We start from the raw sequence: 13,082 nt of genomic DNA, 5'->3' as shown, positions 1-13,082 counted from the left end.
CTAGGTGATGTCAAATACACAGCCTGCATAAGCACAAAGTCTGGAGCAAGCTGTTGCTCCTAGCCTGCAAAATCATCCATTTACACTTAAAACACTTTCAAGTACCTCACATGTAATAGAAGTTTGGCTGAAATTTAAAATGCCACTGCAACATAAAATTTCAAACAATTAACATACTCATATGTGAATTAAAACACACTGTGCTAGCTTAGCTTTCAGCTGGGCTCCTAAGACACTCAATACAAAGAAAACATCAGTACTAAAGTAGTACCAGTTTTTCATCATAGCATGTCTGTACTCATGAATACGCAGTAGAGAATTTGATGGGTTTACAGTCTCAAGTCGTGCCGGGGGAAGTCTAGGCTGGATGTTAGGAGAAAGTTCTTGCCAGAGAGAGTGATTGGCATTGGAATAGGCTGCCCAGGGAGGTGGTGGAGTCACCATCCCTGGAGGTGTTCAGGAAAAGCCTGGCTGAGGCACTTAGTGCCATGGTTTAGTTGACTGGATAGGGCTGGGTGCTAGGTTGGACTGGATGATCTTGAAGGTCTCTTCCAAGCTGGCTGATTCTATGATTATAGAAAGTACTTTTGGAATATAAACTATCCACAAGCTGGTAATCACAGGTAAAATTCAACCCAAACTATTCTGTGAATACATATATATGAATATATCTATTCTTTAAAGATTTACTGGCCTTTGATTCAAAGTGCCTGTTGTAGTCAGGTGGGGTTGGTCTCTTCTCCCAGGCAACCAGCAACAGAAAAGGGGACACAGTCTCAAGTTGTGCCAGGGAAGGTTCAGACTGGATGTTAGGAGGAAGTTCTTCACAGAGAGAGTGATTTGCATTGGAATGGGCTGCCCAGGGAGGTGGTGGAGTCACCATCCCTGGAGGTGTTCAAGCAAAGCCTGGATGAGGCACTTAGTGCCATGGTCTGGTTGAGTGGCTAGGGCTGGGTGCTAGGTTGGACTGGATGATCTTGGAGGTCCCTTCCAACCTGGTTGATTCTATGATATTCTCTGATATTCTTATAAAAGAGTAAACCTGTACTAAAGAAAGAGCACTACAGCTTCTTTTCATTGAAGCGAAAAATGGACATCTCTAATCATTGCTGAAAATAAAACTGTGGTTTGTTTTTTCAAACAAAATTCAAACTCAAGGTAGGTTAAGCACTTTTCACTGTGGTGATGGTTTGGTGTTTTTTTTTAATTCCTGTGTACATAACACTGGCATCTGTGGCAGACACCTAAAGTCACCTGCTACAACACTAACTTCAATCTTGTCATCCCTTTCCATTTTCATGAGCACTCGTGCATTTCTCTAAGGGTCTGAAACTTTTCCACGCTGTCTCTGATCAAAGGCATGTCACTCAGCTCTTTGATTCACACAGCAGGAACAGCAGAAAGATGAGGATGACAAACTCATTCTTTTCCCTGTTCCATTGAACAAATCCACTACTACATTCTACCACATCGTATCTGCTACAACCAAATTGCTTCAAACTAGCTATAAACCTGGATAATTTTTCAGACCAGGGTGGGAGAGTGTTTTGCTTTGGTATATGGGAAAAAAGAACAACATTGTGCATTATGTTTCCTTTCCATCCCCTAAACATATTCAATATAACATACACATATTCTGCATATGTTCATTCACTCAGGTATCTACCTGCTTGTGTTCTGCCACTCATAGGCTGTGCCAGAATAAGGTCCTGAGTTATATATCACAGTATCACCAAGGTTGGAAGAGACCTCAGAGATCATCAAGTCCAACCCTTTACCACAGAGCTCAAGGCTAGACCATGGCACCAAGTGCCACGTCCAGTCCTGCCTTGAACAGCTCCAGGGACGGCGACTCCACCACCTCCCCGGGCAGCCCATTCCAGTGTCCAATGACTCTCTCAGTGAAGAACTTTCTCCTCACCTCCAGCCTAAATTTCCCCTGGTGCAGCCTGAGGCTGTGTCCTCTTGTTCTGGCGCTGGCCACCTGAGAGAAGAGAGCAACCTCCTCCTGGCCACAACCACCCCTCAGGTAGTTGTAGACAGCAATAAGGTCCCCCCTGAGCCTCCTCTTCTCCAGGCTAACCAATCCCAGCTCCCTCAGCCTCTCCTCGTAGGGCTGTGCTCAAGGCCTCTCCCCAGCCTCGTCGCCCTTCTCTGGACACGCTCAAGCATCTCAATGTCCCTCCTAAACTGGGGGGCCCAGAACTGAACACAGCACTCAAGGTGTGGTCTAACCAGTGCAGAGTACAGGGGCAGAATGACCTCCCTGCTCCTGCTGACCACACCATTCCTGATGCAGGCCAGGATGCCATTGGCTCTCTTGGCCACCTGGGCACACTGCTGGCTCATGTTCAGGCAGGTATCAATCAGCACCCCCAGATCCCTCTCTGTCTGGCTGCTCTCCAGCCACTCCGACCCCAGCCTGTATCTCTGCATGGGGTTGTTGTGGCCAAAGTGCAGCACCCTGCACTTGGAGCTATTGAACCCCATCCCCTTGGACTCTGCCCATCTGTCCAGGCGGTCAAGGTCCCGCTGCAGAGCCCTTCTGCCCTCCAACCCAGCCACATCTGCCCCCAGCTTAGTGTCATCTGCAAACTTGCTGATGACTGACTCCATGCCCTCATCCAGATCATCTATGAAGATGTTAAAGAGGATAGGGCCCAGCACTGATCCTTGAGGGACACCACTAGTGACAGCTGCCAGCTGGATGTGGCACCATTCACCTCCACTCTCTGGGCTGATTAATGAATCAGGATTGAGGACGAAGGGACAAGCTGACTTGGGTCTATGACAAACTAATGTTGTTTTTTTTAGGCTAGAATTATTTCATCTTTGCTAGGTCACTATTGCCTATACCTAATTTTGTCTCCTGTCCTGCAACATAAGGCAGAAATTCACAAGCTGAGAGCAAAACAACTCCTAGCTAAAAAACTAAAGGTATTTTCATTAGAGAGAGGAGCTCACATAAATTACTGGGTTTAAAGAAAAGCAATCTGTAAGGCATGAGAAATTTATGGTCAGAAAATTAACATGATGGAGTTTCCACCACTTCTGAGATAGACATTCTGTAAGCCCTACGTACCAATACATCACACAGAACGTTGTCTCAAAACACTGTCTCCACAAATCATCACCACTCACAACAAAATAAGAAGTGCAGCAAGGACTGGGGAAGGTAGGAGGGAGATGTATGATGACACCTGAGGAACACGGATGAGCAAGCACTCAAACAAAGAAAGCCCAGTTGCTTTTCTCTCTGAAAGAAATCACACAGCATTCCAGAGAACTAGACAGTTGATTCCCTTCTCTAAAAATGTCTGTTGTAGGAGTACCACACACAGCAAAAGCTATGGTCCCCCAAAAAGCTCTTTCTGTCTGTGCTGGTAACAGTTTAACATCATGGCCATTATCATTTAGCACCATGTTTGTTCCTTATAAGCTTCAGAAAACAATGCTGTTCTGTTGTTTCAGTGCTACAGGCTTGGGACAGAGTGGCTGGAGAGCAGCCAGAAGGAAAGGGACCTGGGGGTACTGGTAGATAGTAGGCTGAAGATGAGGCAGCAGTGTGCCCAGGTGGCCAAGAGAGCCAATGGCATCCTGGCCTGCATCAGGAGCAGTGTGGCCAGTAGGACAAGGGAGGTTATTCTGCCCCTGTACTCAGCACTGGTCAGGCCACACCTTGAGTGCTGTGTCCAGTTCTGGGCCCCTCAATTCAAGAGAGATGTTGAGGTACTGGAAGGTGTCCACAGGAGGGCGCCAAAGCTGGTGAGGGGCCTGGAGCACAGCCTTGTGAGGAGAGGCTGAGGGAGCTGGGGGTGTGCAGCCTGGAGAAGAGGAGGCTCAGGGGGGAGCTCATTGCTGTCTACAACTACCTGAAGGGAGGCTGTAGCCAGGTGGGGTTGGTCTCTTCTCCCAGGCAACCAGCAATAGAACAAGGGGACACAGTCTCAAGCTGTGCCAGGGGAGGTCTAGGCTGGATGTTAGGAGGAAGTTGTTGCCAGAGAGAGTGATTGGCATTGGAATGGGCTTCTCAGGGAGGTGGTGGAGGCACCGACCCTGGAGGTGTTCAAGCAAAGCCTGGCTGAGGCACTTGGTGCCATGGTCTGGTTGACTGGATGGGGCTGGGTGCTAGGTTGGACTGGATGAGCTTGGAGGTCTCCTCCAACTTGGTTCTGTGATTCTAAATAAAGATGTTCACCAAACTCATACAATAATTAGAGCTGGAAACAGCAGCTACTCATTTAAAATCCTGTTGGGGTGTGATGATTACACAAGTTCAACGTGTTAAGGTTTCAAAACCAAGCAGTTAGAAGACAGCTCTTAAAAACGGAGCCATTCAGAAGACCTGATCATGGTAAAAATGAGTGCAGTACTGTCTTGTTTATAGCTGGTATGGCTTTGGAGGACATAACCTTAGTTTATAGGGAGTTCATGAAACCTGCCACCTTTCTGCATATTAAAAGGAGATTCTTTTAGCTCCACCCCACAATTTCTTTCAGTTACTTTAAAAAATAGATCTCTACATTTTTCCAGGATGCATTTTTTTTTTTTTGCCTTTGGTGCCACCTCACCCTAAGCTTTCAGCAGCAGCTTTGTCCCAGGTATGGAAAGCCTGGCCAAGAGAAGGTGGCAGGTTTTCTAGCTCCTATCTCCTCAAGGAAGATTTGAAATCCTGTGTAAGGGGGTGGCACTTCACTAGCTGCAGGAGCATATTAAAAAAATACAGATTGAAAAGCCCAAGGCTGCTTGTTAGGAGAATGTTGCAGGAAGACAAGGGTCCAAGGGGCTTGGACCAGATGCAGGCCAGATGCTCAGGAAAGGTTGCAGTGCTGAACTCTCTGAGCAGAGAGGACAGAGAGGTAGCACTGTGGTGAGAGAGCCTACAACACCTGAGCACTAGGAGCACCCAGCAACTTTGGGGTTATGCAGGAGGCACAGATGCCAGCACAGTGCAACACTGAGGCTGTACAACACAAGTAATGCCTAATTATCCTGAAATTATTAAACTAAAAATAACTTCTTAAAACCCATCTTTTGGCTTCTCATATGCCAAGTTGCAGACAGACAATCTTCATGTTTTGCAGCAGAAGTCAGAGGAGGAGAGAGAGATTCATTTTCCCAAAAATTTGTCAACAGGGAACTTTAACCTACAAATCTACTGCTGTAGCTTCACAGAAAGCTGCTTGTTCTCTCAAAAGAAGCTCTTGATTTTGTACTACAGTGAACAGATGAAGAAGAAGAACAGGTCAGACTCTCTCAATTAGGAAGAAAGCATTAAGCAAACAAACTAGCAATGAACAGGCTAAGTGTCAAAAAACATAAACAGACCAAGCAGCTGTACCAGTCATCTACTGCTTCTCTACTACTTAAATAAAGCCTTTGGCAAGTATTAGGGCTAAAGCAGTATATTTTCTCATTGCTGAAACTGGTCATCTCAGGGGAGACAAATTAAAGGTCCTGCAAGCCAGGCTGATAAGAATCAGTTAAACAGAGGAAAAGGTACTGTTAGATTAGAAGTCTGATCAATACTAACTTTATCTAAGGTCTGCACCACTGCCAGGTCTTGTGATATTTCCAACTCTTTTTCTAAACAGAACAGAAAACAGTGTTCTTTTCCAGCAGAGCAGGCATTTAACACGTAGGCTGTTTAAGGCACTTAGTGCCATGGTCTAGGTGACTGGCTAGGGCTGGGGGATAGGTTGGACTGGATGATCTTGGAGGTCTCTTCCAACCTGCTTGAATCTATGATTCTCATACGATGATAAAAGTCCAACTCTGTAAGAGTTTTCTGCCATGCACAGATGATGATTTTAAGGTTTGATCACTTAGAGTTCAGTGCAGAAATCTCAAAGACAACCTGCATGAGTAAGACAATATGCTGCAGCACAGTTACATGGTGTTCCTGATTCTGTATCATCACAGATGTTGGCAAGATGCGGGAGCTGGAAGAGCCTTATAGCTCAGAAAGAGCAGCAAATGAGCTCTGCTAGACTGTTTCCAGACTCAGGCACGTAGAAAGATCTGTGCTGCAGCCCCCAGAGTTCTCACAGTTAGCAAAAGCAGAGGTAAATGACTACAGAAAACCCTAGAAGAGCTACTCTTGCCTTTGCCTTCGTTCCCTTTCTCCTTGGAAGTTACTTTCATGGTTAAAAGAAAAAACTTTATTAGCCCTGCTGCAAGCTGTATAACAGGGGGAAAAGAAGGCAGGGGTGTAAGGGCTTGGAAACTAGAGCCTGAGAGCAGTAGTACTGGACCAGACCAAAGGTCTACTTTGCCCAGCATTGTGACTCCAGCAAGGTGGCCAAACCCAGATATTCACAAATGAGTCTAGGGACAGAGCAGCCATGTATGATTGTCCTACTAGATATGCATCTCAGTGTCCAAGAAGCTGTTGTGGCTTGGGGTTTCTTAAATCAGATGTCCTCTCAATCTTAGCACCTTTGGATGGATTTTCTTTCGCACATCTCTTTGGTCTCCTCTAGGGTCACATAAGCCTTTAGCAAATACCACCTTCACATTCACATCTTCTGGCAAGGAATTCAACAGCTCAATTACATTCTAAGTACAGAAACACCTCTTTTTATTTACTTTGAAACTGCCTCCTGCTAGCTTTACAGCTGCTACACACCAGACTGGTACTGGCCAAGGCAGCAAGCATTTGATCTCCTCCTGTCCCTTTGATCCATCACTCAAGGCTCTAATTCACAATACTGCAAAGGTCTAAACCCATCAAATGTGATGGTGCTGGTGAGTGAGTGAACTGCAATAATCAGCAAAATCCCTCTCAGGAGACAAAGACAATTTGTGGAGCTGTGATTTGTGATGCCAGGCACAACTGAAATGCCTCAGATTTCTCAAGAGTCAGAACAAGAACTTCAATACAAGCCAAAACCATGCATTTGCTTAGTGCAATACTTTGATCAGCTGGCCACAGAGAGCACTGAAGGGCAGAAAAGGCTCACAAGATTAACGTCCACTGGTTTCTATCTGGTTCTGTTCTCAGGATAGAGACTGCAAGACAATAAATACATCAGTGCTGCTCAGGCAAACAGAAATATTAAATATTCATTACAGCATACTAAAATAAATAGCCAGCTCCTCAGGACACCAAGATTATTGTTGCAGAACCCTTTAAAAATTTAACCCCTGTTAATGCTGTGGTTTGAAAGTGGAGCAGGGGGGATTTAGATTGGACATTAGGAGGAAGTTCTTCACAATCAGAATGGTGGAACACTGGAACAGGCTGCTCATAGATGTGGTTGAGGCCCTGTCCCTGGAGAAATTCAAGATCAGACTTGATACTGTCCTGAGCAACCTGCTCTAGTTGGAATTGTCCCTGATGACTGCAGAGGGGGGTGGACAAGATGACCTTGGAGGGTCTCTTCCAACTCAATGCAATCTGTGAATCCGTAAACTACACCAAAATCACACTGAGAAAGTGCTAAAACATTGAAAATGCAGGCTGATAACTATGTAAGGAGTATAGGTCTTTGATGAGAAGTTAAAAGGAAGCCAAACCCAAGCATGTAGAAGACTCTGGTATCCTGGCCCTGACTGAATGCCCTTGGGTTTCGACACTGAATTCAGGGCAGCCTGAAAGTACAAAAGGTGTGTGTCGTGGCTACAAGCACAAGATTTTGGTCAGTCCTTTTGCTACATGAGTTGACTGGCTAGGGCTGGGTGCTAGGTTGGACTGGATGATCTTGGAGGTCTCTTCCAACCTGGTTGATTCTATGATTCTGTGATATTTATTTTGCTGTTCTATCAGTGCACCTTCCCTTTTTCTCCACAATACTTATTACAACTGATATGCTAGACTTTGACTGCATATACCTCAAAGCAGGAATCAGAATTTCTTTGTGTGCTTCAACAGCTACAAGTGGAGTCTCATTGCTTCTTATGGCTCCTGGAAAACTACTGAGAATCCTGTATTTTAAGTTTTGATGCATTTATCTGTCAACAAACCCACTTACATTTCCATGACAAAAACAGTTTCTGTGGCCTGAAAATGGCAGATTCTATAACTAAGTTATCTTCAACACTGAGCTCTGAGCTAGTATTTAGACTAAGAATTAATCTAGCTAATGATCATTTTTAAGAGAGTTTTCACTTTTGATATATAATTAATGTATGTTAATGGCTTTAAAGAGGATGAAGTCTTTAGAGCTGGGTGGGTGATAGGTTGGGCTGGATGATCTTGGAGTTCTCTTCCAACCTGGTTGATTCTATGATTCTAAGTCTGGTCTAGTTAAGGATGCCCCTGCTGACTGCTGGGGAGGGTTGGTCTACATGACCTTCAAAGGGCCCTTCCAACCCAGGCCATTCTATGGTTCTAAGTGAAACGTGCACTTAGCAACTTTATACAGTCCTGTGTCATACTGTAAGAGCTCCATGCCCTTAATCAAAGAGTCCTGATTTTACTGCATGCAGTTCAGTGTTAAACAAAGTGCTTGCACCCCATTTCCAATATACAATCAACATCTGATCTGTTTGGTTTTTCTTTAACTGTAACATCAACAAATGAAGTGAGTGTTCCTTACAGACAATTCAAGAGTTACAGGTTTGTGTCTGTAGCCAAACATGCACACTCATCGTTGGAAAACTTTTTATACCAGGTTCACAATATATTGTCTGCAGCAGCTCAGACAATTTGTTTCTTTTACCATAAGACAAATCTGAAATGGTCTCAACAGTATCCCTCCCTTCAGTAAAAGGCATCTGTGTTGGCAGGTTTATGGAAAAGAAATGACTAACACCTTGTCCTAAAGCATGGTAACTACTGAAGGCTGCTATTTGCTACAAGCTTACAGAGACATTAAGAGATGAAATTTTGATACAACGGGAATTCAGTTGGCTTGCAGAAGGTTCATGAATTCTTACAGGAAAAGGTTCACCTGTAGTTTTGTGCACAGAGCTGACCACACCACCACCCTCTGTTGCACCCCCATCCCCAGAAGCAATACCATGCTTTCAAAACTCCGTTCCCAAAGATTAACCAACATTATCACCAACTGCAGCCTATCTAACTTTCATTTCGTGCATTTCCAGAAGGACAGCAGCCAACTGCATTTGCTGTCACATGAGAATGAATTTCTTTACTGCACCATAAAGACCATAAAGAATATGGTCTTTACCACACTCTCAACAGACTGCACAGGTTCAGGGCAGCAACCTCTGGGTATTCTACTTGGAGGGGGGTGGGAGAGGTGCGGAGCAGGTCACACTTTAACTGGCACAAATGCTTGGTTTTCACAGCTTCTGTCATCACTGACAGCACTTAAAGGTAGGTGCAAGCAACACCATAAGCAAACAGGAGCTGCATACACATATTTGGCTTTAAATCACTAGCTCATCATCATATAGGAACAAGCATTCCCTTTAGCTGTGCAGTTTGCTACATTCATTCATATTTAACACAAACTTGCCCTCAGGCACTAAAGAAGATTGGTTGAATCACCAAGAACTGTTTAACACCAGCACCAATGGAATAGGATTTCTGGATGGAAAAAGGAATCCAAAATGATAATATGCCACAGGACTTCAAATTTAGTTTAGGTACACTTGTTCCACAAATCTGGACTGCTGGATATTCGGATTCAAGATATTAGGGATACCAAAGGGCTCATGTGAACAGGGATACTTCACAGAAGCAAAATCCAGGAGAGTCTGATAAATAAAATACTATCACCCCTATCTCAGGATCATTCTGAGCTGTGAAAGGCTCAGAGGCTGGAAAAAGTGGTTGGGGGGGGTATCACTATGCTTCTGCATTGCCCTTCTATTTTTCTGAAGGCATCTGGTACTGACCACTACTGAGAATAGGATGCCAGGTAGATGACCTATGGTCTGACCCAGTATCATGTTGTCTCTCCCTGAATGGCATCAAATAGATCATCAACGTTGGCATCAGCTCCCCTTTGGTATGTAGTTTACAACCATTCCAACAATAAATGTGATTTAAAATGTCAGGGACAATACTAGTGATCTATGACATAAGAAAATGTGAAGACTGACAGTACCCTTCCAATGCAAAAATGGGAGGAAGGAACTTTATGAGGATGTAAAACAAAGGATTTCTGAATGTGATCTATCTCTTCTAATCTTATGTCATCCTACCTAACCTTATCTATCTCATTTTAACCTTATTCTGACTACAATTAAAATCTACACATTTTTATTAAAGTCATTAGGGTCTTGTTATGCTAAAATGCTACATGAATACATAGAGGACATCATCTTTGCCTCTAAAGTACTGTGCTAGTTTGAGGCTAAGTGGAATATTTTAATGAGAAAAGTTAGATGATAAGCTGTGAAAAGGAAACAACGGTGATGTCCACTCATAGGCTTGCTGAGATGTACAGAAGCAAGGATGAAAACAGAGAGAAGACAGAACATTTCTATTTGTCAGAGTCAGTGCCTGGGTTTTTGCTGTGTAACCCAACTAATTCTGCTTCTAACCCACCCCTTGCCGATCCTCCAAACTCACCTTGCATGTAAGGCAAACTCTAGGACAGGTAGAGGCGTGCAAAGAAGGTGGAAGGGTGGTTGGGAGCCCCTCCTGGAGACTCTGATTTCTGGGAGGAGTATTGTGTTTCTGTATTACCTTTAACTTGTACCTTTCTGTGTATAGTTGTAAATATCTGCTTGTGTATTGTGCTAAGACGCAAATATAAAGCTTCATTCCTTAACTTTCAGCCAGCTGAGTCTAGTTTGGGTGATTTAGTAAGAGTGGAGGAGAGCAGATAACTCCTAAACCATCACAAGTACTTATTGTAGGCTGAGATAAAGTAGGTTAACAGCAAAATGGAGCACTCAGTAACTGGAATTACTTGAGAGGTAGCTTCGAAATAGTCATCTTAGTTCCATGATGATTTTTGAGCAGTAGAGTGAGTAAGCAAATAAGGACAACTGACAGCTGAGTATGCCCCTTTCAATGTAGCACCATAACCAACTATCCTCACTCAGAAACTGAACCCATAACCAGCTTGATTCTATCCAATGGGTTTAGCAGTCATCTTGTCAGCATACTTAAACAGCCAACAGCACACAGTAATTCATTCTTCTGACCAAAACAAAAGTACAAACAACTAAACCACATGGTCACTTTACACAATATTGGCAGAACATGAAAGCACCAAGAGTGAAGAGCAGACAATGCAATCATTCATAATGCAAAATAAAACAGAGAAAGAAATTCAGAAGCCAGCAATTCTTAAATCTTACTATATTATACCCTAGAAATACAACCAAAAAAGACTCCTTTTTGGTTTCAAGCCATCAATTTCTTGAAAAGGAAAACTGAAAAGGTGTAGTCCACACTCACCAGTGCTGCTGCTTTCAGATTTTTCTTCTGGTTGGCTTTCTGGAAAAAAAAATACCAGTGAAGAAAAGAAAAACAAAAGGCAAATGTAAAGTTTCTGTGATGATTATTTGAAATTAACCTTTAAAATGTAGGTTCTAAAGCAAATTATGATAATTTCTTATAAAATTACATTTGTTACTTTTGATTGATGTTTATAAATTTACTTTCAGTGCCCAAACTCATCATTTAAATGAGAAAATTACTCCGTGCCATGGTCTAGTTGAGTGGCTAGGACTGGGTGCTAGGCTGGACTGAATGATCTTGGAGGTCTCTTCCAACCTGCTTGATTCTATGATTGAGCTCTGCGGTAACAAAGCTACATATTTACAGCAAATCAGTAGCAGGATTATACTTAAGCAATGAGCATGTATCTCACAAGCCACTCCAGACAAATTAATGTTCTTCTTGTATATTAAAAAAGCAATCAAGGTTCTGCAGAAGGATGCTCTTAGTTGGCATAAGGTAAATTAAATCTTGACCAACTTCCTCTCTGCCCCTTCTGCAGATTACATAAGGAGTTATTTCTTCAATCTTCTCCCTGTCTGATCATTGGCACTCAGATGGTACTACAGCCCAACTTGCTAGGTAGGAAAAATACACATAATCAGATATGCTTCTCCAGAGCAGAGAATCAAAGTATGAATGAAGGAAAAACTTAAGACACAGGTGATGCAAAGGCATAAGCTGGATGTTAGGAGGAAGTTCTTTGCAGAGAGAGTGATTTTCCATTGGAATGGGCTGCCCAGAGAGGTGGTGGAGTCGCTGTCCCTGGAGGTGCTCAAGAAAAGCCTGGATGAGGCACCTGGTGCCATGGTCTAGTTGACTGGACAGGGCTGGGTGCTAGGTTGGACTGGGTGATCTTGGAGGTCTCTTCCAACCTGGCTGGTTCTATGACTGATTCTATGATAAAACCCCTGCCATTCAGGCAAATGGCAGGGTCAGATTCAGAAACAGCTTTCTGCATGAAATTCCAGTTCAGCACTTCAAGGCAGCTAGTGGATTTATTTTGGTAAACAGAGTTCTAATGCTTATGAAGTCAAATAAAATCAAACTTCTGCACATATTTGTCAATCAGTAATGTGACCATTTCTCCTACATTTCTCCCTTTCTACACACCTTTTAAGGTAGAGAATAAAGCCAACATTTTCACTTATCTGAAATACAGTTTAAAATGTTAAAATGTATTTGTGCTTAGATTTCAAGCCAGAGATGTCACAGCTATCATTACGCTATTTACTTACAGACAAGAGTGAATTACTGCTCTGACTCAGAGAGTAATTTCTGAGTACAGTTCGTTTGATCATCTCTGCAGTTTACAGGTTGAGTAGTAGCAGATCTGAAAACATGAAATATTTTACCAACCCTTATTCTTGCCACTGACTGTTCCTGGCTTTCCTGGCTGATGGCCTCATTTCCTCATTGAGATAGCTGACAGTCTGAGGAATGACACAAATGGCAAAAGTAGCATTTCCCAGATCCTCCTTTCTTTACTGGTGGCTGTCATTAGCATTAGCTGAAGACACACTGAGAGAGTCATTGGACACTGGAATGGGCTGCCCGGGGAGGTGGTGGAGTCGCCGTCTCTGGGGCACTTCAAGGCAAGGTTGGACGTGGCACTTGGTGCCATGGTCTAGCCTTGAGCTCTGTGGTAAAGGGTTGGACTTGATGATCTGTGAGGTCTCTTCCAACCCTGATGATACTATGAAAATACCATCAGAAG

General features: G+C 43.5%; 1 protein-coding gene across 2 annotated transcripts in view; it reads right to left on the bottom strand.

The window, feature by feature from the left end:
* Positions 1–13,082, bottom strand: part of GTF2F2 (general transcription factor IIF subunit 2) — a 93,156-nt gene that overhangs the window by 64,106 nt on the left and 15,968 nt on the right. For both annotated transcript variants that reach the window (XM_064175104.1, XM_064175096.1), the window contains exon 5: positions 11,324–11,362. In XM_064175104.1, the coding sequence (XP_064031174.1) occupies positions 11,324–11,362 (39 nt within the window). The remainder of the gene's footprint in view (positions 1–11,323; positions 11,363–13,082) is intronic.

Source organism: Pogoniulus pusillus, chromosome 3, assembly GCF_015220805.1.
Source record: "Pogoniulus pusillus isolate bPogPus1 chromosome 3, bPogPus1.pri, whole genome shotgun sequence".
In the NCBI taxonomy this organism is placed as follows: Eukaryota; Metazoa; Chordata; class Aves; order Piciformes; family Lybiidae; genus Pogoniulus; species Pogoniulus pusillus.
The sequence above is the reverse complement of the archived record's forward strand: the minus strand, read 5'-3'. Positions and strand labels throughout refer to the sequence as shown.